This window comes from Balaenoptera musculus, chromosome 1, assembly GCF_009873245.2.
Source record: "Balaenoptera musculus isolate JJ_BM4_2016_0621 chromosome 1, mBalMus1.pri.v3, whole genome shotgun sequence".
Taxonomy (NCBI): domain Eukaryota; kingdom Metazoa; phylum Chordata; class Mammalia; order Artiodactyla; family Balaenopteridae; genus Balaenoptera; species Balaenoptera musculus.
Window position 1 is genome coordinate 14,728,290 of NC_045785.1, and position 22,984 is coordinate 14,751,273.

The following is a 22,984-nucleotide window of genomic DNA, read 5'->3' on the forward strand; positions in this document are numbered from 1 at the left end:
CTTCACATTGTGGGGCATAAACACCTCGACACGTCCACAGTAAGAAACCCCACTGCCTCTCCCGTTTCCCCCCCACTGACGACACCACTTCACATCACTGAGGACTCCAAAGGAACCTTCTGATTTGGGATTGCCGGTAAGGGAAAAAAAGGCATCACCGCCTCCTGAAGGCCAGTTTTAGCTAATTCTGTGCACAGACATCTTTCTTCGCGGTAACTGATGCCTGGCACCTACTGCAGCAGGTCACGTCAAGTCAGCTGGGCGACCTCCGCTCCCAGCCACCCTCAGGCAGGGGTCCCTGCTTTCTTGGCTGCTGGTCCACAAAGCTAAGTGGGGGAAGAGTTGCTGTGCTTGGTGTCCCAAAAGGGCCTCATGCAGCAGCTGCCCAGGCCACCTCAAAGCAGGAGGTGCTTGGGAACCCTTCCTTCCACACCGGCCCCTGACCCCCCTCGCCAGTGTCGGGAGAGGCTGTGCAGCAGCGGGCTGAAACGCTCCCCACGGCCCCGCGGCCGGCAGCCAGCTCCTGTGGTCACGCCGGGCTGTGCACAGGCCACGGCAAACCAAGGGCTGTTGGACAAGCCAGGACCCCACCTGGCTCGAGGAGCAGGCGAGAAGCCGGCGCCGGGCACCCTCTCACGCTCCCCGAGGCCTCGCCCTCCCTGGGCAGGGCTGACACGTCCGTTATCGCTGCGTTCACCCCTCAGAACAGTGCTGCCCGACAGAACTTTCCACGACAACAGAAATGTTCTGTATCTGCGCTGTCCAAAACGGTAGCCACGAGCTTCATGTGGCTCCTGAGTGCTTGTGTGACCGAGGAACCGAATTTTAAATTTTACTGAACTTGAATTCGTTTAGACAGTCAACTTTAGAACCTCAGCTGCCAGAGGGCAAGAGCTGTGTCTGTCTTGCTCTCCACTGTTTGCTCAGCGCCTGGAACAGTGCCTGGTGCTCAACCACATGCTCATGAGAAAAAAAAAAGGCAGAGGAACGAGTGAATGATCTCGCACCCGACACAAAGCAGAAGTGACCACTGCCCCCGCCTGTCCCCGCCTGTCCCCTCACTCCCACAGATGTCGGTTCCTGCAGCGGTCACATCCCCGCCCTTGACAACAAGAGCGCTCCAGGCAGAAGCCTGTGCAGTCTGCCCTCGCGCCCCAGCACCCAACACAGAGCTCGTGGGCTGAAGCCTGCCAGCGCGGGGTGGGGAGGAAAGGACACCCGGCAATCCTGCTGGTGCTCCTCCAAACCAGCAGAGAGGGAGCAACTTTCTGCTTTTTCTGCTGAGGGACACCTAAGCATTAAAAAAAAAAAAAAAAAAAAAAGAAAAACAAAGAAAAAAGAAAATCAACGAAGACCTCTTGCCAGATCCAGAGACAAAGATGAAGTTGCAGAGTGCTGTCACCACCACTATTTATTTGTAAACTAGGCTTGGTACCTCACCTCCACTCACCAAGGGGAGTGCAGAGGAATCTGAGCGGGAGAATCGAAACTCCCCACCTGCCCTGCGGCTCCTCAAGACTCCAAGACTCTCCTCAGCACACTCCGAGGTCTGACCTTCGTTTCCACGGTTACAGAGCCATTGCTGTCCTGGGGGCCTGGAAGTCCCACCCCTACTGGCTTTCATTTAAAGGCGACCTGATTAGACATAAGAGCCGATCTCTCTTGAAGACTGGGGGTCTGGGATTTTCAAGACACATCTCTCCCTGCTCACAGACGACAGCATTTCAAGCCGTTAGTCCTGGAGCCGGGGTAATTGTAGCTGGGGGAAAAATCATAACATTACCCAGAATATCCTGAGTGGAAGGGGCACTCAGAACACATTTAAGAGCTTAAATGGAGGCCATTTGAAAAAAGACAGATGGACAGGAACGCTTAGATTTCAAAAGCCAGGCCTTTCATTTCCCTCAGAGAATGCTTTTTGTTTCGGCTAACAGGTTTCAAACAGTGCTGCTGCAAACCGTCACACCATAAGGGTCTTATTTAAGCAAACGATCAGACACAGGACAGAAATGTGTGGAGAAACTCAGAAGACCTTGAAGTTTTATACCGAGAAGAGAAAAAAAGGAAAGCCCTGTGCCCTGACACCCTGGGCTCCTCTTCAGCTGAAGACCCCCAGGCCCCCTACGGAGCCCCAGGAATGCAGGTGGGAGCCAGCAGGGTGACCTGGAGGTACCACATCCTGGGAAAGCCTGGCCTGGGCATGGACTGGAAATGATTCCAGCCTTCCACAGGCTGCTGGGCAACAGCTGCCTCACACAGCAAGCCCAAATTTTCAGGTGGAAAAAAGAAAGACGACGACGATGTTGAAGAAGCAAGACTCAGCTCCAGGCCCCCCTCTTGCAGGGTGCCTCCCCTGAACCCCATGCCTGGTGAAGCCACTCATCCTTTGGCCGTGGGCTCCCTGGCCTGTCAGCCCACGTGGCACCCCCAGGGACCTCTCCCTTGGTGAGGACTAGACCCGGCCCTATGCCCACAACCCGGACAGTGGCTGGCCCTCCCAGGCTGAGCCTGATCTGCCTCAGGGCTTGTCTCACCACCTTGGAGCTGGATGCCCACCTCTGCGCCTCCATCTCCGCACGGACCTCCGGGAACTCAGACTACCCACAGCCTAGCTGACTCCCCACGTCCACCCGGGGGGCATCTGAAGCCTAAAATGCCTCCAAACCAGTCCTTCCTAGAGCCTTCCTCACCTCGACAGTCAGTGACCCCACCTTCCAGCTGCTCATCTGCCCCACCCCCGCACCTGCAAACACTGCTGGCTCTACTTTTAAAACTTGCCTCAAACCCGGCTACCTCTCCCCATCTCCGCTCTAGTCTCCAGTCTAGGTTAGACCAAAAATACATTCTTTACCTGACCTCCATTTGAAACTAGGAAAGGGACGTGATCACATGACAGTCGTCTAGTCTTGTTTAAATAGTATGAATTCTTTGTAATTTCTCCCAAGTTCTGTGCTGTTCAGCCCTTCACACGTGTTATTTCTTTCAACCCCCAAGTGCCCCGAGCCAAGCCCTGTGGCCCTGGCCTTCAAGGCCTCTGGCCTCACCTCCTAGCCCTGGCCTCCCCTCACTGCTGTCTCCCACTCGGGCCTCCTTGCCAGGCTCCATCCTGACAGCTCACCCCACCCAAGGCCTTTAAAGGGGACACTCTTCTCCCAGACCTGCGCGGGACTGAACCTTCTCACCCTTAAGTCTCATTTCACACTTGACCGCCAACGCCAGAGCCTTCCCTGTTTACCCCTCCGCCTCTCCCTCCCCTGGTCTTCCATTATTTTCTTTATTTGCTCTTCAACAATATATTCTGTTTATGCAGCTGCTGACTCTCTGGATTCCTCACTAGGACACAAGCGCCACAGAAGAGTGACTCAGTGTCTGACACACGAGTGCCTGCTCACAGAAACGTGTCACTGAGCATCCTGTTAGAAGAATGAACACTATCAGCCTCCACTTAATACATGAGAGAACTAGAGTCCAGAGACAATAAGTAATTTGTCAAAGTTCCCGTCTGCTCAAGGGGGCAGTGCTGGTTTGGAGCCCATGTCGGCTACCTCCAGCCAATTTCTCCTACTTTCATTTCTCAGGCCCCAACCCCTCCCCCAAAAGAGCATGAGGCCAAAGCGCTAAGACTCAGCCCAGGTTCTGAGGCTTCTAAAAAAACCTATAGCCTACGGCATTCCTCCACCATTCTCCAAGGTACTGACTACAGCCATCCATCACAGGAATAGTGGATGGGTGTAGGGATTCCCAGTCTTTTTTAATATTAAGAACTCCTAGGCACCCTTAAAAACCTAGCTCGGGCATCATCTCCTCTGGGAAGTCTTCCTGGAGTCAACCTTGGCCTTCTCTATGCTACCCTCAATAAGCTTGGCCCTGGCTGCAGGAATCACGTCACACAGTAATCAGCTCCTGGGTGCATCTCCTGTTCTAGACCACGGATCACCCAGGGCAGGGATGCAAGTCGACTTAGTTATTCACAGCCCTGGACAGGGTGATGCAGAGAGAAAGGAGAGCTGCACATCAGACAGACGAGCTTCATTCACATGCCCTTAAGCACGCAGGCCCTCCCTGGGCTCGGGATTCCTGTCATGGACACACCCTGGACCTTCTCCTTTGCAGGATTTGATGTGATTTTAATGAAGCAGCTTGCTGGAGGTTCTTTTTTTTTTTTTTTTTAATTAATTAATTTATCTTTGGCTGTGTTGGGTCTTTGTTGCTGAGTGCGGGCTTTCTCTAGTTGCGGCGACTGGGGGCTACTCTTTGTTGTGGTACGTGGGCCTCTCATTGCGGTGGCTTCTCTTTATTGTGGAGCAAAGTCTCTAGGCACGCGGGCTTCAGTACTTGTGGCATGCAGGCTCTAGAGCACAGGCTCTAGAGCACAGGCTCAGTAGTTGTGGCACACGGGCTTAGTTGCTCTGCAGCATGTGGGATCTTCCCGGACCAGGGCTCGAACCCATGTCCCCTGCACTGGCAGGCGGACTCTCAACCACTGCGCCTCCAGGGAAGTCCCTGTTGTTGTTGTTTTTTATCAACATCCCTCTCCTATTAGACTGTAAGCCCCACCAGGGCAGGGGCTTCTTGTTCACTGCTGCATCTCCAATGCCCAGTGGGGGTACTCCACAGACATCTTCTGGTCGACTGGATGGAATGATGGATAGAAGGGAGGGAGGGAGGGAGGGAAGGAGAAAAGCCTAGCAGAAGCACAAGCAGAAAGAAGGCTGATGGGCTGTCAGATGTCAAAGCTCAGTAGTCCCTCAGATGCTGCAGCAGTGGCAAGCGGCTGTGGCGGGCGCGGCATGTCTGCTGCATTTGTGGGGCAGGAGCTCACCTATAGGAGTCCCCATCTCTGTTGTAGTCACACAAAAGGTAATCCTTTCCCACCACCTTGTCTCTGGCGATTTTCAGTGGCTGGTCAACAGAAGACAGGAGATCTTCACATAGACTGGGGACCTGGCAGAGAGAGAGGAAAAGTCAGAACAGAGGTTAAAATAACACATCAAACCCAGGTTGGCTAACGGCAACTGTAGCCACACCGTGGTCAGCATATTTAACATCTGGCCCTTGGTAGCCTGCCAGAATTATGGGCCTGTTCTTTTCTTTTCCACATGTGTCTGACACCAACTGTGTCCCTCTATAAAGAAACCTGTTCTTGAATTACAGTGGAGCGTGATTTCCAATACAGCCTTCCCTCCAAACTGCGCGCAGCTTTTAATTACCTGGTCGCCAGGGTGGTCTAGTAACGTACGAACGTGCTTGGTATTGGTCTCTGGTGGGCAAAGCACAAGCTGAAGCCCCGAGAAGAAGGTAAACACTTTAAACACACAGCAGTCCAGAGAGCTCTGAGAAGAAGAGCCAGTCCGTGCCGAGAGCTCCCACAGGCTCCCTTGCTGGGTGGAGTTTCCAGTACTTTCCAGGACCCCAGCCAAGCGTTACCAGGTTGGCTGACGGAGTCAACCCTACCTGCTGCAAAGGTAGCTTCCCACGGTGCCGAGCTCCAGCTGCTGTGCTCAGGCTCACCCTCCTGGGCCCCTCACTGAGGAGGGGGGCCCTCGGGTGGGGGGCGGGCAGGGCTGAATCCCAGGGCAGATGCTGCTGAATCGGACACAGAGCCCTGCTAGGAGGCAGGCCTCTGGCCTCCTCCTCCCAACTCAAACATCAATTTCCACCTAAATATTCCAGGAAGGGAGGGCAGCGCTCTCCAAAATGGATTCCTTCAGGCTTGAGTCACTTCCATGCTGTATTTTCAATGTGCTGACTTATTCGTTTCATGGGCCCGGGTTTACGGAGGCCCCACCATATCGTTTACCCGACGAGCGGCTGCCAACTGCACCAATAACCCTTCCAAATGGAAAAGTTAAATCATGTGGCAAGACACCCAAAGAGCAGCTCAGCAGAGGGGCGGCCAGCCACGGCAGTTCCCGTGCTCTGCCGGAAGACCCTCGCCACCACCAGAGAGGCACGGATGGGGCCACAGCCACCTCGGAAACCACCAGCCTCCATGGGCTTCTCGAGGCATCTCTGCTGATGGTGGGGTGCCTCCGAACTCCGCCTGGAAGGTGCCGTCTGGCACACCTGTGAGATGGTGACCTTCCTGGTGACTCACAGCCGTTTCTCATACGCTGAGCAGCACCGGGCAGCCAGCCCCCTGAGACACACACACCATTAACCCCTGTCTACAACGTGCTTATTTCAGAACTCCTTCTGGATGCAACACCCATCTGTGTACTCACCTCCCCAAGTAGAAAGACATACAAACAAAATGGGGCTGTTTTCAGTTAGTTTGGTGCTGAGAATACCAAGCCTCTGCCACGTATCATGCACTATGCTGGGCCCTTTACAGATGGCATACTGTCTACCGGAAGCTCACATTCATCTTGTGAAGCAGTTATTTTCCCCGTTTTACAGATTAGAGAACTGAGGCCCGGAGTCGTGAGGTTGCCCAACGCCCACACAAGAAGAAAGCAGTAGAGAGAGAAGTCTCCCCCTCTGACCGGAACTCTGGTTTAACGGACAGCTGAGAGGAAGAAGAGCACACGCCAAAGGCACACTCTGCTGGGAAATGACCCCCTCGCACCCAACCCCTGTTCAGCTATGGAACCCTTCACCTGGAAAAAAAAGTCCAGATCAAGGCAAGGAAGATTTTAACAGCTTCCACCCAAGGCAGCTGGGATTTGAAGTGGCCTTGCTTTCCTGTCGTTGGCCAAGTGCAAGGGCCCTGGGCACCTATGTGCCCGCCTATCACGTTACAGCCTTTCCCTGCCATCACTATTCTGTTGGGGCTGATTCCTTGGCTTACCTGTTGGGCCCTGACTTTTGCCTAGAACCCCATTCTAACTGGCTGGGGCCCTGACACTACTGGCCTAATTTATCCTGGAGTATAGTAAAGACCAAGCAAACACGCTCTGAAGTGAGACTTCCTGACTCTACGACTCACTGGCCTCCTGCCCTGGGGCAAGTCACTTTATTTCCCTACCAAGTTGCATTTCCTCACCTGTAGAGTGGGGATAAGAAAAACCAACCCGGTTGGGGATTGCATGTGACGATGATGCATTCAGTACCCAGCAAAGCGTCCAGTGCGGGGCAACGCGTGCACATGAGGAACCGACGCACTGAGGCCCCTGCTTCCCCTCGGTCCCCAACACCACTGCTGCCTGTCATTCTCAGCCCGCAGCTCCAGCCTGGACGGCAGCTCCGGCCTAGACAGCAGCCCCAGCCTAGGCTGCACCTGAATTTGCTGTACTGCCCCAGGCACTGGATGAAAATGCACCACTGAGATCCAGTTCTGCCCAGAGCCATGCTGCCCCTCTCCTGCCAGTCCTGTTGCGGGTGGCTAAGTCCCCCAACAGAAGAAGCTTATAAGATAATGGGATTTAGTATAAAACAGGCTTGACTTCACTCCTATCCAAGAGACTAATCCACGGATCGAAAGTATTTCAATAATTTCTTCCCAGCACTTATACTAACTGAAATGATTTTTTAATTATTTGTGGTCATGTCTCTCTCCCTAGAACGTAGGTTTTACCAGGGCGAGGGCTTTGATCCTGTTCACCGCTGAATCCTCAGTGCCCAGGGCAGTGCCTGACACAGAGCAAGTGCTTGACGTATGTCGGAAGGAGGAAGGGAGGAGTTTTACAATACGGAGCCTCCCAAATGCCAATCGGCTTTATTTTTAACTTAATAAATTGGTGTGTAGCAAGGATCTTCACCCAAAGAGTGTGTAGTCAAGAACTAAACTTTGATGGATACCAATGACAATTTCACCGTGGCTCCAACCAGGAATATGACCTGTGATGTGGTTCCAGAGCAGCAGACAGACAGAGCGGGAGTTTTAGTGAAAGTCCTGGCGTCTGTGTTACTATATGACCCCAAGGAGCACAGCGGCAGTGCGAGACTGAGAACTCAGAGACCTGGGTTCGAGCCCCTGCTCAGCTGTTAACTAGCCACGGAGACCTGGGCTGGGCCCGAGGTTGTTCATCTGGGAAACACAGCAGGTCAGCTGCATCAGACACAGATGGCTGCTGGGCCACTGTAATGTAATGTATGTAATGGCACTGCTTCAGTGCAAATAATTCAGGTAAAGAAAGCCTCTAATCAAGGCACTATTAGGTTCTTCATATGGTTAAACGTATTCATCCTTTGAGAATGCCCCCTTTTTGGGTTGTTTTTGTTAAGGTGTCTGTAACTTGATGAAACGATAGGTTTTGTTTTTGTTCTAAAGGTTCACAACCAATAAACTATTCCTCCTCTTCTCTTTTAAATGTCTCTGGCCTGTGAAATCAAAAAATGTGGCAGCCACTTTTCTAGAAAATGGGATCCAGCCCTCCCTACCTGTCCAAGTAGATCTGGGTACTTTCAAGGCCAGCATAAAGGAGCAGGAGGGACTCCACCCCCCCTCCACACCCCACTTTGTAACGCATGTCCTTCGAAGCACAGACAACGCAGATTAAGGCAGCAGCGCAAGGGGTGGATCCGTGGTACCAGCTGTCATCAATGGCCACTCCTGTTGCCTGCCCAGCCTCCTTTCCTGTTCTTCTGGTCGCAAAGCTCCTCACTCCATATGGTTGGGCAAGGCTGATCTCTACTCCACCACCAGCCATGGGCAACGAGAGGGCCTCAGCCCCTGGCATACGCAGGGAAGAGTCTTCTCCAGGGGCGATGGAGGGACACACGGCTCACCTCCTTTCTGCCAGGGCAGCTGGGCTGGGGGTGCAGGGCCTGGGCTGCAGCAGGCATTGGGAGGGTACCTCCCTGCATTTCTGAGCACTGCAGGGCCGTGGAGATAGTCCCTGAGCGCCCAGATCCAGCCACCCTTGAAGATCTGTGCCTGGACTTTTCAAGATCTACGGCCAGGTTCTAACCAACCTAAGGAAAACATACATCTGAACTGTAGCTCACAAAGCTACGGCTGTGCACAGAAAAACCCAGAGAGCTCATGAATGACGGATGACTTGCCCCACCACGAAAAGCACCTGGTTGTGATATGGCTGGATGATTCTCCACCCCAGCAGGTACAATTTTCGCCTTTTGGATAAACTCCCAAGTTGGGCCATATCCTTGTATTCTGTTTCCCTCCACCAGTCCTGTTTCTTTGATCAAAGATAAAATGCTCTGTAAAAATCACATTATTGTCGTCATGTGGAACGAGAAGTGTGGACTACACGGTGTGCTCGCAGATTCGTACCAGAGCAGCTGCCAAGGGTGCGTTAGTCATGATCTGGCACCACCACCAATTCGTCTCACTCCCACCCCACCCCACCCCTTCCCACCCCTGCGCTTCTGCATGAACCCTCTCAAACCACCACACTGTCCTACTCAGTGCTTCTAGACATGCGAGTTTGCACATGCGTTCTTCCACTTAAAAATCCTCTCCACTTAGGGCTGCTGGATAAAATAATGCATTGGCCAGTTAAATTTGCATTTCAGACACATAATGAATAATGTTTTAGTATGTCTCCAGTTTACACACGACATATATTGTTTGTTAAATCTGGCAACCTATCCCCATATAGTCTTAAACCCTACCACCCTTCAGGGCCCAGCCGTAACTCCAACTTCCTTATCAAGATGTCACCTTCTTTGGAATTCCTGCAGTGACGATGGTATCAACTGAATCCTAAATGCTCTGGGGACGGCTGTTCTAACACTGGCCTCAACTATCAGGTTACTCCTTCCTCGAGACTTAACACTCTTCACTGAGCGCTGACTCGGTGCCCGCGGAGGCCGGTCCTCCAGACCCAGGCCAGTGACTCGTACACTGGTGGGTGCTCTGGCGTGTTGGTGTAAGTGGGTATCAATCCTGTGATTTAGGGTCACAGTACAGACCCAACCCCACCCCACCTCCTAGTCATGTCAAATGCTTGGAACAGTGGAAGAGATCACATTAAGTCTCATGGATCACAAGTTTGCACAGCAATTTAAATGAAAGGACAGGTCCAAACAAAGCCGGGAGTTCACTTCAGGGTGTGAGTGTCATAGGCTCTGCTGCCTCGGGACCCAAGAAGGGCCTCTGGCGAGAACATGTGGTTGGTGTCGACCACCCGAGGGCTGGACGGTTTCTGTCCAAACTGCCCATCTGACCTGCTTAACAGCCTTTGTAAGGAATGTTCATTTAACACCAAAGGTGTCAGACCAATCCAAGCTGTTGGGGGGATTTAAACCTAATTCCAAGTGACGTGGAATAATAAACAACGTTGCATTGGCCAAGACAGCGTTCCCATCATTGTTCTGGTGGTGAAGTTCACGCCTCCGTCGGTCTCTCCACTGCCACTCTGTGGCCACACCCCAGGGAGCAGGAACCGCCTCGCCCTTCACCACCGGCACCCCCACCTGCCTGACGAGCGCCCACGGGGCCACAGGAAAGATCGGGTGAAACAGGAATAAAGCGAAGTAGGGCAGGGAGAGGAAAAAATCCAGAAGGTAGAAGGCAGGAGAGAGGCTAGCACGCGACGAGCTACTGCCTCAGGTGACCCCTTAACGATACCGAGAATAAAGAGACGGACACCAGGAGGGGGCGGGGGTGCCAGGCGCTGCACTACGTAAACTCTACCTGCGTCGCCGCCTTGATTTTTTTATTTATTAATTTTTTCATGTAAAAGGCCTTAGTTTATTAATTCTCTCACGAAAAATCTGCACAAACACCGCAGAATCTTTACTCCTTCTGCTGTCCCATCTCCAGCTGACTTCTTTTTGCCAGCACCAAACTGGCCTTTGCAGCCCCCATGACCGTCTTTATTCTGCTCGTGCGTTCCTTTCGCTGCTTTCTTGAGGTCTTCTCGTACAGGCCATGTCTTGCAAGCCTGTGTTTGGGCTCATCCTTCTTCGCGTGACCCAAGGAACCGTAAATCATGCCAAGGCCAGTTGTCTTGCCCTCACCAAAATGGGTTCTGAACCCAAACACAAAGATGACGTTTGGTGTGGTCTTGTACATTTTGGCTAGTGTTCCCCAAATTTCTGTCTTAGGTACTGTTGCCTTCCCAGGATGAAGGACATCAGTGACCACTTGTTCCCGCTGAAGTAGTCAGGTGGTCATGAACTTCCTGGTCCGGATAGTTACTGTGCTGTTCATGACGGTGGCTGATCTTCAAGCAGCCAGGGAGAAAAGAGCCTGCATCGCCTCCTTTAATCCTCAGAACAGCCCTGCATATAGATATGATTACTGTCCCTATTTTAAAGAAGGGCGAGGGAATTCCCTGGTGGTCCAGTGGTTAGGGCTCCGCGCTTCCACTGCAGGGGGCACGGGTTCAACCTCTGGTCGGGGAACTAAGATCCCACATGCCGCATGGTGCGGCCAAATAAATAAAGGGGGGGTGGTGGCAAAATAGGGCCTTAGAGAAGTAACTTGCCCCAAGTCACACAGCTACTAGCCAATGTCTAAGAAAAGACATGTGACATACAGTATATCTGGGTTAAAAAAATAAAAATTACAGGGACTTCCACTTCCCTGGTGGTCCAGTGGCTAAGACTCTGCACTCCCAATGCTGGGGGCCCGGGTTCGATCCCTGGTCGGGGAACTAGATCCTGCATGCTGCAGCTAAGAGTTCATATGCCGCAACTAAAGGTCCCGCACACCACAACTAAAGATCCCACACGCCGCAACGAAGACCCGACGCAGCCAGATAAATAAATTTTTTAAAAAGCTATACAAAATAACTAAATAAAAATTACATTCACTCTTGCTGTTGCCTCAAACTGAATCCTTTTCTACTATCTAGCCCAACAGCTTATCACATGAAAAGAGATACAAATCAGAAGTTTCCGGCCACAAGTGAGGTTTGTGTTTGGGCCGCCATATGGTTCTACTTTGCCTCTTCCCCTTCTCCATTAGTTATTAATGTTGAAAAAAATTGTTCAACCAGAAAAAGAAACTTGAGATGAACCCTTAAAAAAGCACAAAAGCCAGACCAGTTCAACTCCATGGATAATCTAATCCACGGCGCCCTCGTCTTTAAGAAATGCACCCTTGTACCTCGGTTTTTTAAAAAAATGGCCAAATGAACACATTCCGTCTTTTGATCTGCCCGCTGGCTGAGAGCCCGCCACCAGAGAGATAAGAATCGAAAACAGACCGTGTTCGCTGGGTCGCACACTCAGATGAGTAACGTTGTTGAAACCACGGCTGGGCAGAGTGCTGGCTGGCCCCACTTCCCGGCAGACAGCAAAGTATCAGGATGCCAGGGCTCCCTCCCCGTGGCCAGCAGAGGTCTCTGCTTACAATCTGTTCCTTTTATTTTTTCCAAGGCCCCAAACCTTCCCCACTTTTCTCTAATAAAAATTAAAAAAGAAAATAAGGAGAGTGCTTTCAATGACACACATGCCTGTGTCAGAAACACAACCTACAGGGTGGCATTCTGGAAAACACCAAACTCAAAATCAAACACAAGTTCGAATCCTTGGTCTGCCACTTTCTGGCTGAGTGTAACCTTCCTAAACCTCAGAACTGGGGGCTACAACACCTACCTCAGTAGATCCTGAGTGCCCACCCCAGGCACCTGCCATGGATTCAGCGGCAGACGAGATGCACGGGCACGGCCCTGCTCTCCCAAAGCACGCTCCAGTCGCTGGAAACAGACAAGGCACGAGGAGCCATCCTGAGAGTGGCGAGGGCTGTGACGCGGACCTGATGGGGATGGGAGGGGGACTGCAGGGATTCGGTGGTCTAGGAGGTGGACGGAGCTGACACGTGAGTGGAGGAAAGGAGAGGCACTGTGATGGGACTGAAGAGCCGGCCCCAGGCTCCCCCCGCCCCCACCCCGAGGAGAGTAGAAGAGAGAAGCATCTGTGCGCTGGAGTCCTCGGCCAGGTGGAGCAGTGCCTGTGGGTCCCTTTAAATGTGATGGCAAGCCCCGGCAAACTGTTTTTCATAAAACTTCTTAAAGCCTCCCTCCCACCTCCTCCCCAGACTCCCAGGTTTAAGAAGGATGCACTTGAGGACCCATCCGTGAACGTGGGCCCAGGCGGCCTCCGGAGCCTATGGGAGATGAAGGACACCCCCCCCAAGCCCCACCCCCCTGATCAGGGTGGAGGAAACAAAGTCCTCCCCACGATTGCCCAGCAGCAACTTTTTTTTTTTTTTAAATATTTATTTATTTGGCTGTGCCGGGTCTTAGTTGCAGCGTGCAGGATCTTTAGTTGCGGCATGCGGGATCTTTAGTTGTGGCATGTGGGATCTTTAGTTGTGGCACGGGGGATCTAGTTCCCTGACCAGAGACGGAACCCGGGCCCCCTGCACTGGGAGCACGAAGTCTTAGCCAATGGACCACCAGGGAAGTCCCAGCCCAGCGGCAGCTCTGTTACCAGGACCTTAGTTGTCACCAGGACCTTAGTTGTCACCAGAAACACCTTGGGCCCTGGAAGCAGAGTTTCCAAGTGAACTGATGTAACGCCTCTCCGAGTGTGGGTGCCCCGCACTGGGGACACCTCACCCCGCCCTGTAAACCCACTCAGAGGGTTTGCCTGAGGAAGCAGAGGGGGAGCCCAGGGAACCTTGCTCACCCTGCAGGACCCCACCCTCCCCACCGTGCGGACGGGAAAACCCAAGTGCAGGGAAGCGCCTCACACAGGCGGCTAGGTGGGGGCAGGGCAGAACTGGACTCTGAGTTCCAGACTCTGACCCAGCGATTCCAGAGCACAGGCCCCGCTGGGCCGGCAAGGCGAGGGGCTCCCGCTCCCACTCCCCCTTCCAGTGGGGCCCCGAGGAGAGGGGGTGAAAAAGGAAGAGAATCGGGGGGAACTCGGGGTCTGCACGGTCCCTGCCCGCCCACCCCGACTCCTGCGCTGTGGGCAGGGGCCCGCGCCACTGCCAGCGCCACCACCCAGCACAGCCTGACCCCAGGGCCGCCGGCCCTCCTCGTGTTTCAGATCCGGCCTCTCTTCTAATTAAGCTATCATTGGACTCTGAGAACAATATTCTTTAAGTACAAGTTCAGACCGCTTCCTTCACTTGAAGATTGCGAATTATAAAATGCGCTTTTAAGGAGAACACTGTTAAATGTCCACGACAAGTGTAGGAAGCAATCTCCCAATTCTGGCAACATCATAACGTGTGCGAACCGTGCCCCTCCGATTCGGGCCACTGGCACGGGCTCCTGAGAGTCACACACTGCCAGCCGGGTCTCATCGCTGAGGGTCTAACACATGGGAAGCTGCCAACATTAGGAAAGCGTTTCTGATCAACACGTTTTATTCTGCCTAGAAATCAATTTTTCATGTGCCATTAACAACAAAGAGCTTTCTCAAGAAACAATAAGCCTCCCGCCGCTCTTTTCTTAGGCAGGTGCCCCAAACCACCCCAGAGATAAATAATAAACAAAGGCAAACTTCCTGGGCTGGGTTTCAGCCATTCATACCCCAAAGCTTTGCCTTCTAGAAGCTTGCAGGCTGGAGTAAGAAGCCAGAAGCCTTTTCTGAAGAAGGGTCAGGAGGGGGCAGGACAAAGAGAAGACAAACTGAAAGGGGAAATTGCAATCACTACATGTGGGTCATCCAGGGGCACACACAAGGCTCCTGTTGTCCACATGTAACCCTAAGCTTCCGGAAGGGGACGAACCAGGTGCTTGGAGCCTAATTAAATTAACTGTTCCCTGGCCGGGAGCGACCGCATCACCTGTGTCTGCGCTGAGAGAAGCTGGGGTCTTTCTAAGCCACCCACTCCTCTTAATGAAAGGCTGGCCCCCGAGGGATAGGGCACGATACACAAGCACCTTTAAGAAGCCAGAGGCAGAAAACTCACTGGGTCTAAGTTACGTGCACTGGCTCCTGAGGGCTTCGCACAGCCACCAGGCTGGTTTCAGGAGCTGCTGCACACGGGGCAGCCAACGGCCTCGGCCTGGACGGCCGCGGGCGGGAAGCTCCCTGACCTGGCCTGGGCCCAGCCTCCCGCCGCAGCCCCACATCTCTCCCGCGAGCCCCTCAGCCACCCCTCCAGCCGAAATCCTGACAGTCTCTCCACCAGGATCGCCTGTCCTTCTCCCGGTGCTACCTAGTGACCCCCAGTTATCCTTCAAGGTCCTCTTCTACGCATGCCCAAGGCTTCCTTAGCGAAGGCAATGCCCCTCATCTACGGGCTACGCCCCTGCCGCTCTATATGAGACTGGGTCCCAGGCCACACGGATTCGGGATGGGGTGTCTTTCCTCAGGGCAGGGATGAGATGTCTGGACGGCCCTGGGCTTAGCGTAAGGCTGGCTGGGCTTCCTAAATGCCGGTGGGACCGTGGTTGAATTGTGGAAAAGGAGGGCCACTCAGGTGGAGCTCTGATCTTTTGAAGCCCATGTCTTGTCTCAGCGGGAAGCACCCCCCAGTGTTCTTCAGCACCTCTCCTAGAGCTGGACTAGGGATCAGCTGGGTGGGTGGGTGGGGGCGACAGTGAGAGGGTGATGACCTGGGGCAGCACCGCATCACTGTGACCAAGGGCCTCCCAAGGCGGATGCAGACTTGAGCTCCTGCACCTTCCCTGGGGTGTGGACCACCACCTTGCGAGGACCTGTGGGGCCGGCCCTTGCCCCTCACACTCCACACAGGCGCCTCCTGAAGCTGGGCCCATAGCCTCCCCTGTGCGAGGAAGGCATGTGTGGACAGAGTGTAGATCTCTTCCCGAACGGCCTGCGGTCCTGCTTTCTCAGGCTGTGTTAAAGCATTATTGCATTGGGTGCATTCTTACAAATCACCTCAAACCTTTCTGGGAAAAAGACCAGGGAAAAATACATTAAAACAACTCACTTATCACATGGTCTTTTTGCAAAGACAATGTAACTTCACGGGCCGGACAGAGGGTCCATCTGTTTTAGTATTACCGTTTTAGTGTTATTAGTATTATTAAAGCAATGATCCTAACAACAGCAAAGATTTTTTTTTTTTTTAAGTGCCTGCTATGCATGAGACACTCTTCTAAGCACGGAACACAGGTCCTCATTTTATCATCATGGCAACCCTGTACGAAGCAGTGGTGCTACTGTTATCCCAATTTATGCCGAGTTCTCATAATTTACAGATGAGGACACTGAGGCACAGGGAGGTTCAGTATAATAACTTGGCTGAGGTCACACAGGTCGCAGGTGGCAGAGCCAGAATTCAAGGAAACCCACGCAATCCCACCCCAGGACTCCTCAGTGCCACCCGGGGAGGCCAAGGACCTTGTGAGGCAGCAGCCGAGGCTCAGAGCCACGCAACCACTGAGTCACATGCCACAGTCCTGGTTCCTTCCACCATACGTTCTCTCCAAACTCTCAAGACCACAGACTTGTAAACAACCCAGACAGCGCAACAGTCCACCAGAACCCAGTGATGCCGCCGGTCCCCTTCAAGTGGAACCGCTCACGCCGTGCGAGCACGTGTGTCTGAGCGGGGGTGGGGGCCAGCACGGATGTGCCACGTTATGTGAGGGATACCCAGAGCAAGTCGGTGGCTTTTCTTTCCGCCGTAGCACAAAAATCATCCTGGCTGGCTGGCCACAACGTTTCACACTGGATTCTTTCCACTGGATGGATGTCTCATGAAGGTTTTGTTTTAACTTCACCAAGTCAGCCAGAGAAAATGACCACGCACGGCCAAAGAAAAATCTGCAACTCTTCCTATTGGGGAAACAGTCAGATCCGCTCAGGAGTAATGGATGTCTCCCCTTCGCTGTCTGTGTCTTCCCGGATCAAGAGCTCCTCTGTTTCTCCACTTTGGCTCATTAGGAAGTAAAACCCAAATCCTCCAGATAAAATCTACCTAACGTTATGAAGGATTAAATACAGTGTCCCCATCCTCAAAGTCTCATAGGAGAGAGCGGGGCACAAGTGAAGCCCCAGCGTGCTCTGTGCTCTGGACCGGGGAAGTACTGGATGCTATGGAAAAGAGGGGGGTTGCCCAGAGTTTCTCTGGAGGGGAAGAGGAGCAGGGGAGGCCGGGGTACATGTCTTGAGGAGCTAACATCTGAGCTCAGTTATAAAAACTGAAGCACGTCTGTGGCAGAAGAGGTCACAGAGAAGCCGGCGGGACTGAGAGGCAGGAGTGCCCATCTGGTCAAAGGAGTGCAGCGTGGAACGCTGAACACTGACGGCCACACAACTCTGTGAAGATGCTGAAAAGCCCCTGCACGCTTTAAAAGGGTGAATTTTATAGTACGTGAATTGTATCTACATAATCACAATTTTATCTCTATTGCATATAATAAAAAAAAAAGGTGAATTGAGAGAATATTCTAGGCAGAGAGCATAGGCATATTCCAGGGAACTGTAAGTTCAATGCAAATACAAAAAAATTAATTGGGGTTTCCAGCAGATAAGAATATGTTACATGACCTAAGTTTTAGGTTAGTAAAAAGTGACCCCGGGCATCAGGAACCAGGGGCAGGGTTATCTTTCTCTTCACTCTTGTATCTATCTGGTTATTGACCCTTACAACCCAGAGCTTTCTAAATGAGAATAAATTAATGCAGCACATGGTAGGGATGCATCACCAGCCTGGAAGCCAGAGGTGGGTCTTCAGTGAAGTGGGGCTAGATCACCAGATGAGCCGTAGCTGCCCTGGTCCTCAGTTTCCTCATCTCTAAAATGGACCAGGGGGCTTCCCTGGTGGCGCAGTGGTTGAGAATCTGCCTGCCAATGCAGGGGACACGGGTTCGAGCCCTGGTCTGGGAAGATCCCATGTGCCGCGGAGCAACTAGGCCCGTGAGCCACAACTACTGAGCCTGCGCGTCTGGAGCCTGTGCTCCACAACAAGAGAGGCCACGATAGTCAGAGGCCCCCGCTCGCCGCAACTAGAGAAAGCCCTCGCACAGAAACGAAGACCCAACACAGCCAAAAATAAATAAATAAATAAATAAATAAATAAATTAAAAAAAAATAAAAATAAAAAAATAAAATGGACCAGGGACTTCCCCGGCAGTCCAGCGGTTAAGACTTAGCCTTCCAATGCATGGGGTGTGGGTTCGATCCTTGGTCGGGGAGCTAAGATCCCACATGCCTCGGGGTCAAAAAACCAAAACACAAAACAGAAGCAATTATTGTAAAGAATTCAATAAAGACTTTAAAAATGGTCCACAGCAGAATGTAAATTGATACAACCACCATGGAAAACGGTATGGCGGTTCCTTAAAAAACTAAAAATAGAACTACCATACGACCCAGCAATCCCACTACTGGGCATATACCTTGAGAAAACCATAATTCAAAAAGAGACACGTACCACAATGTTCACTGCAGCACTATTTACAATAGCCAGGACACGGAACCAACCTAAATGCCCATCAACAGATGAATGGATAAAGATGTGGCACATATATGCAATGGAATATTACTCAGCCATAAAAAGAAACGAAATTGAGTTATTTGCAGTGAGGTAGATGGACCTAGAGTCTGTCATACAGAGTGAAGTAAGTCAGAAAGAGAAAAACAAATACCGTATGCTAACGCATATATATGGAGTCCAAAAAAAACCACAACAAAATGGTACTGATGAACCTAGTTGCCGGGCAGGAATAAAGAAGGAGACACAGAAAATGGACTTGAGGAAACGGGGTGGGAGGGGGAAGCTGGGGTGAAGTGAGAGTAGCATCGACATATATACACTACTGAATGCAAAGTAGTTGGCTGGTGGGAAGCAGCAGCATAGCACAGGGAGATCAGCTCGGTGCTTTGCGATGACCTAGAGAGGGTGGGATAGGGAGGGTGGGAGGGAGGCTCAAGAGGGAGGGGATATGGGGACATGTGTATGCATATGGCTGATTAGCTTTGTTGTGCAACAGAAACTAACACAGTACTGTGAAGCAATTATACTCCAGTAAATATCTATTAAAAAAAAAAATGGTCCACAACAAAAAAATCTTTAAAAAAATAAAATAAAATGGACCCAAACTGAACAAGATGGATGTCATGGTTCTCCAAGGCAGAGGAGAGGCACTTGGTGGGGCTCAAGGTGGTAAAAGAGTAAGAGGGGAAGTCTGGGCCCAACACGATCCATTCAAGTTTGCTATAAGATTTAATTTGGGGCTTCCCTGGTGGCGCAGTGGTTAAGAATCCGCCTGCCAATGCAGGGTACACGGGTTCGAGCCCTGGTCCGGGAAGATCCCACATGCCGCGGAGCAACTAAGCCCGTGCGCCACAACTACTCAGCCTGCGCTCTAGAGCCCGCAAGCCACAACTACTGAGCTCACGTGCCACAACTACTGAAGTCCGCGCACCTAAAGCCCGTGCTCCGCAACAAGAGAAGCCACTGCAGTGAGAAGCTCACGCACTGCAACAAAGAGTAGCCCCCGCTCGCCACAACTAGAGAAAGCCTGCACGCAGCAACGAAGGCCCAACGCAGCCAAAAAAAGAAAAACTTTATTAAAAAAAAGATTTAGTTTGAAAAGAGGGCTCCACTAATTTTTAAAATGTCTGAAAACCACTAGACTAGATGACCAGTAAGGTTCATTTCAGTGTTAAGATCCTACAAAGTTTCATAGCGCAAAACTTAGTTTATTTACTTATCATCTCTACGACCATCCAGGATATGGCTGTATGAACTCATCAAAAGTTTGTGACATTCTAAAAAAAAAAGCTTGTGATGTTCTTCCTAAAACAAAATGTCTACTGAGCAAGGTACTTGGTGAGACCCCAAACTGACTAAGCCCTGGGCCTGTCTCCAAGATGCACAGGCGTGAATGACCCACGACAGGGGAAGAAGAAAAAAGCTTGTGACTGCATGCGCTTCTCCCCTGAACTCCAGTTCAAATTTAAAATTCTTAGGAAAGTTCTCTATTTGTAAAACCCAAATTACCAACCCCCCTTCTCTCTTCCAGGAGTACTCTCCTGCCCCCAGAGGCCCCTGCCCCAATCCTATTCCCTAAAGGGAAGCCCAGCTTTTCCTGCTCCCCATGGCACAGACCTTTATCAACTTGAGTGTCCCCTTCACTGATCTGAAGCTCCTGCTGGGTGGCCTCAACCCAGAGCCGGCAGGACCCGCAGCTGCTCCTCACGGACCCTGTTCTCGGCCGACTGCAAAGGTTGGGGAAAGCAGGCCGAGTGTGCCACGCTCTGCTCAAGGGTTTAAATCTGTCTCCCAAACTAGACGCGCTCTAAGGGTGTGACCTGGGCACTCCTCCTCCAGGGCCAGTGCCTGCCAGCCTGCACAGGGCTTCCTGACGGCCCTCAGAAAGGAAACGCTTTCTGCCTCTTCTGGTCCTGGGAACTGGAATCTTTCTCCAACTCACTTGTATCATATTTCTCATCAACCAGAGGGCAGGATCTAACTTAGAGAGAGACCTCTTCATGGAAGCTCTCCGAGCATTTCACAAAACTCTGCTCTCTGAGCCCCCCAGCAACAGGATGCCATACAGTTCCTGAAATGCAGGCGCTAGGCAGACCTCCTACTGGAGAATTCTATCAGGGCAAGGCCAAGGAAGGGGTCTTTGTGCATTTCTGATGAATTGTGCCTCTGGCTCCAGCTGACAAGGACCAGGTGTCTTCTTCACCTGGGGAGAGCTCAGCCTCCTGCCATCACATCCCGATCCTCACCTAGGTCAGATTCCTTCTGAAGTACTTCCCTGGCCTTGCAGCACGGCTCCCATTAAACAGAAGCACGGGAGGACGAAGCTCTTTTGTCCTCATCCACCTAGAAGTTACAACAGCATGGCCACCAGCAGCACCCGCTGCCACCTCCCAGTGCCGTGGTGAGATACAGACAACGAGGTTAACAACAACAAATAACCAAAGAGCATCTGTGCACGCAATTCCAAAGAGACTTAAATTTCCTGTACAGAGGCAGAATAAAAGCCAAAAAGGAAAAAACTTCCCTCAAACAAGAGTGGGGGCTTTCAAGGAGAACTTGCTGAGTGGCAAACATTTCGGAAAGATGGAATTTTAAACACAAACACCAAAGGGCAGAGATTTGAGGCAGAAGAGCTATGCACGCAGCTGGGAGGCCCTTTAATTAGGGAAAGATTTGCAAAGCCTGTGGAGCATCGGCAAATCTCCCCGTGGTCTCCGGAATGGGAAGAATGTGGAAAGCAATGGGGTAATCAACAAGTTCCAATTTGCTTGACACTCTCACCCAGAAGGAAGCACGTGGTCTTGTCCCCTGCCACCTTTCAGTGGTCCCAGTGATCCCTTAAAGCAACAGAAGAGGACCACCGGGCCGTGGGAGAAGACAGGCTGGATTTTCTCCTTCCTAAGGGTGTTTCCCACAGACAGCACGCAAGAAAGCTCTTCTGTCAAGGACTTTTAAGGCAAAAACATGATTCAAGGGAAAACTAACCCCTGGGCACCCCCCACCCCCCGCCCAGACCTAGGGACTGTATTTCTGCATGTATTATAGAGCACTCTCACAAGTATTTCCAGTGGACTTAAATATCCTGCACTTGGGCAAATGATCTGTAATAAAATGGAAAGATGATATCCCCTGCTCATCCAAATGGAACACTCGGACTCCCAAGGGGCAGGAGCAGAAACAATGGTTTTCCCCAAATAGCCGACACCCGCGCTGATACTCTTCTTTTGGGACATGGTGACATTCAATGCAGCGCTGGGGCACAGGTAATTAAACTCTACTTTGGAGGATACCCTGTGTGAGGATTCCCAGCAGTCACAAGAAGAGTTACCAAATCTTAAATTATAAGGGTAACAAGGATCAGGAACAAAGGCCCAGACTTTGCACCCCTCTCCACCACCAAAATCTAAGAGTTCAGGGAAAAACGGAAAGTCAGGAGTTTACTTTGGGTTCCCTCAGGGGCAGCAGCTGTTACTGACCAGAGCTGCAAAGGAGGCGCCCGGACTTGACAGAACGCCTGACTGATCGGAGTCAGAAAGTTCCAGGTCTCTGTGAGATCAGACAAGATAAGGCCGGTGGCACTGGCAGCTCCATAAAGCACTTGGCCAGCAAGCTCACTGCTTCCCAGGAGAGGACTGAGGTGGGCTTTTCCAGAGGCAGACGGGCACGTGGAGTAACCTAAGAAAAAGGCCCATTTCCCAGCCCTAATCTTGAAATTACAGGTAGTCAATTGATCTCCGTCCCCTCCCTCATCCACCTAGAAAGTCTGAGCAGCAACCAACAGCTGATCCTCAGCACAACTGGAGTGTGCGCCCGTCACCTGCTTTTTGGCAAGGGATCCACAAGGCCTGAGCCAGCGCCCACGGCTCACCAGGCATCGGTTCACGGGCTGTGATCGGGACGGAAACACACTGTCCCTGCTCAGTCTTGGCCTGGCTGGTTCCCTTCCTAGCGCCCTGTGAGGCTGTCTCAGGCTCCACCTACTCCGAGGAGCCTTCCCTGGTGCCCCTCGGTGGTGCTTCCACAGAACTCTGTGCTCCTCTCATGGGAATCCTTGTAGTGGATCCACCTGGGTATCTGCTCCCCCTCCCGCCCAGGACTGTGCGCGCTCTGAAGACAAATCTCACTGCACTTATCACTCTGACCCCAGGGCTTTGGCTCAGGCCCTAGCACTCAGCAGGGGCTCCAACAAGCCTTCCCTGAGTGTCCATCACGTGCCACACACTGGAGATACAAAGGTGAACAGAGCAGACATGAGATCCCTGCCCTCAGAAAGCTGAGTGGGCAGCGGCAGATTCCTATAATTAAGCCATTCCTGCCGAGAGTAAAGGTGAGCGCCGTGGCCGGGTGATGAGGTGGGAGGGGGCGGGGAGTGGGGCCCAAGCGGAGGGCTGCCAGACAAGTAGGGTGGGTGTGAGATGTGTTCCCAGTAAAGGGGATGGCACGGACAAAGACCCAACGAGACAGGCCATGGGGCCTCTGGGAGACCCTAGAGCAGGTCAGTATGGCTGGAGCAGAGGGGTCGTGGGGAAGGCAGGAGGGGTGGACGGGGCCCGATCAAGAGTTCTCAAACCCAGACCCCTGTCTGGGCTCGGCCCTGATGACACTGCGGAGCCGTGAAGGGCCGCGGAGGGTCATGACCGGCACCACGTGGGCAATGGCTACTCTGGCTGCAGAAAGCGAGCTGGGGCAGGTGGGGGCTATAGGCACGGAGGTCCAGAGGCTGGCAGGGGCAGCCAGTGATCTAGGGTGGGGTAGCAGCAA

At 52.3% G+C, this 22,984-nt stretch overlaps 1 protein-coding gene and 1 pseudogene across 4 annotated transcripts in view; both read right to left on the reverse strand.

The window, feature by feature from the left end:
* Nucleotides 1–22,984, reverse strand: part of CAPZB (capping actin protein of muscle Z-line subunit beta) — a 138,630-nt gene that overhangs the window by 37,812 nt on the left and 77,834 nt on the right. For all 4 annotated transcript variants that reach the window (XM_036856699.1, XM_036856689.1, XM_036856680.1 and 1 more), the window contains exon 3: nt 4,823–4,944. In XM_036856699.1, coding sequence (XP_036712594.1) covers nt 4,823–4,944 — 122 coding nt within the window. The remainder of the gene's footprint in view (nt 1–4,822; nt 4,945–22,984) is intronic.
* LOC118892265 lies at nt 10,643–11,397 on the reverse strand (annotated as a pseudogene).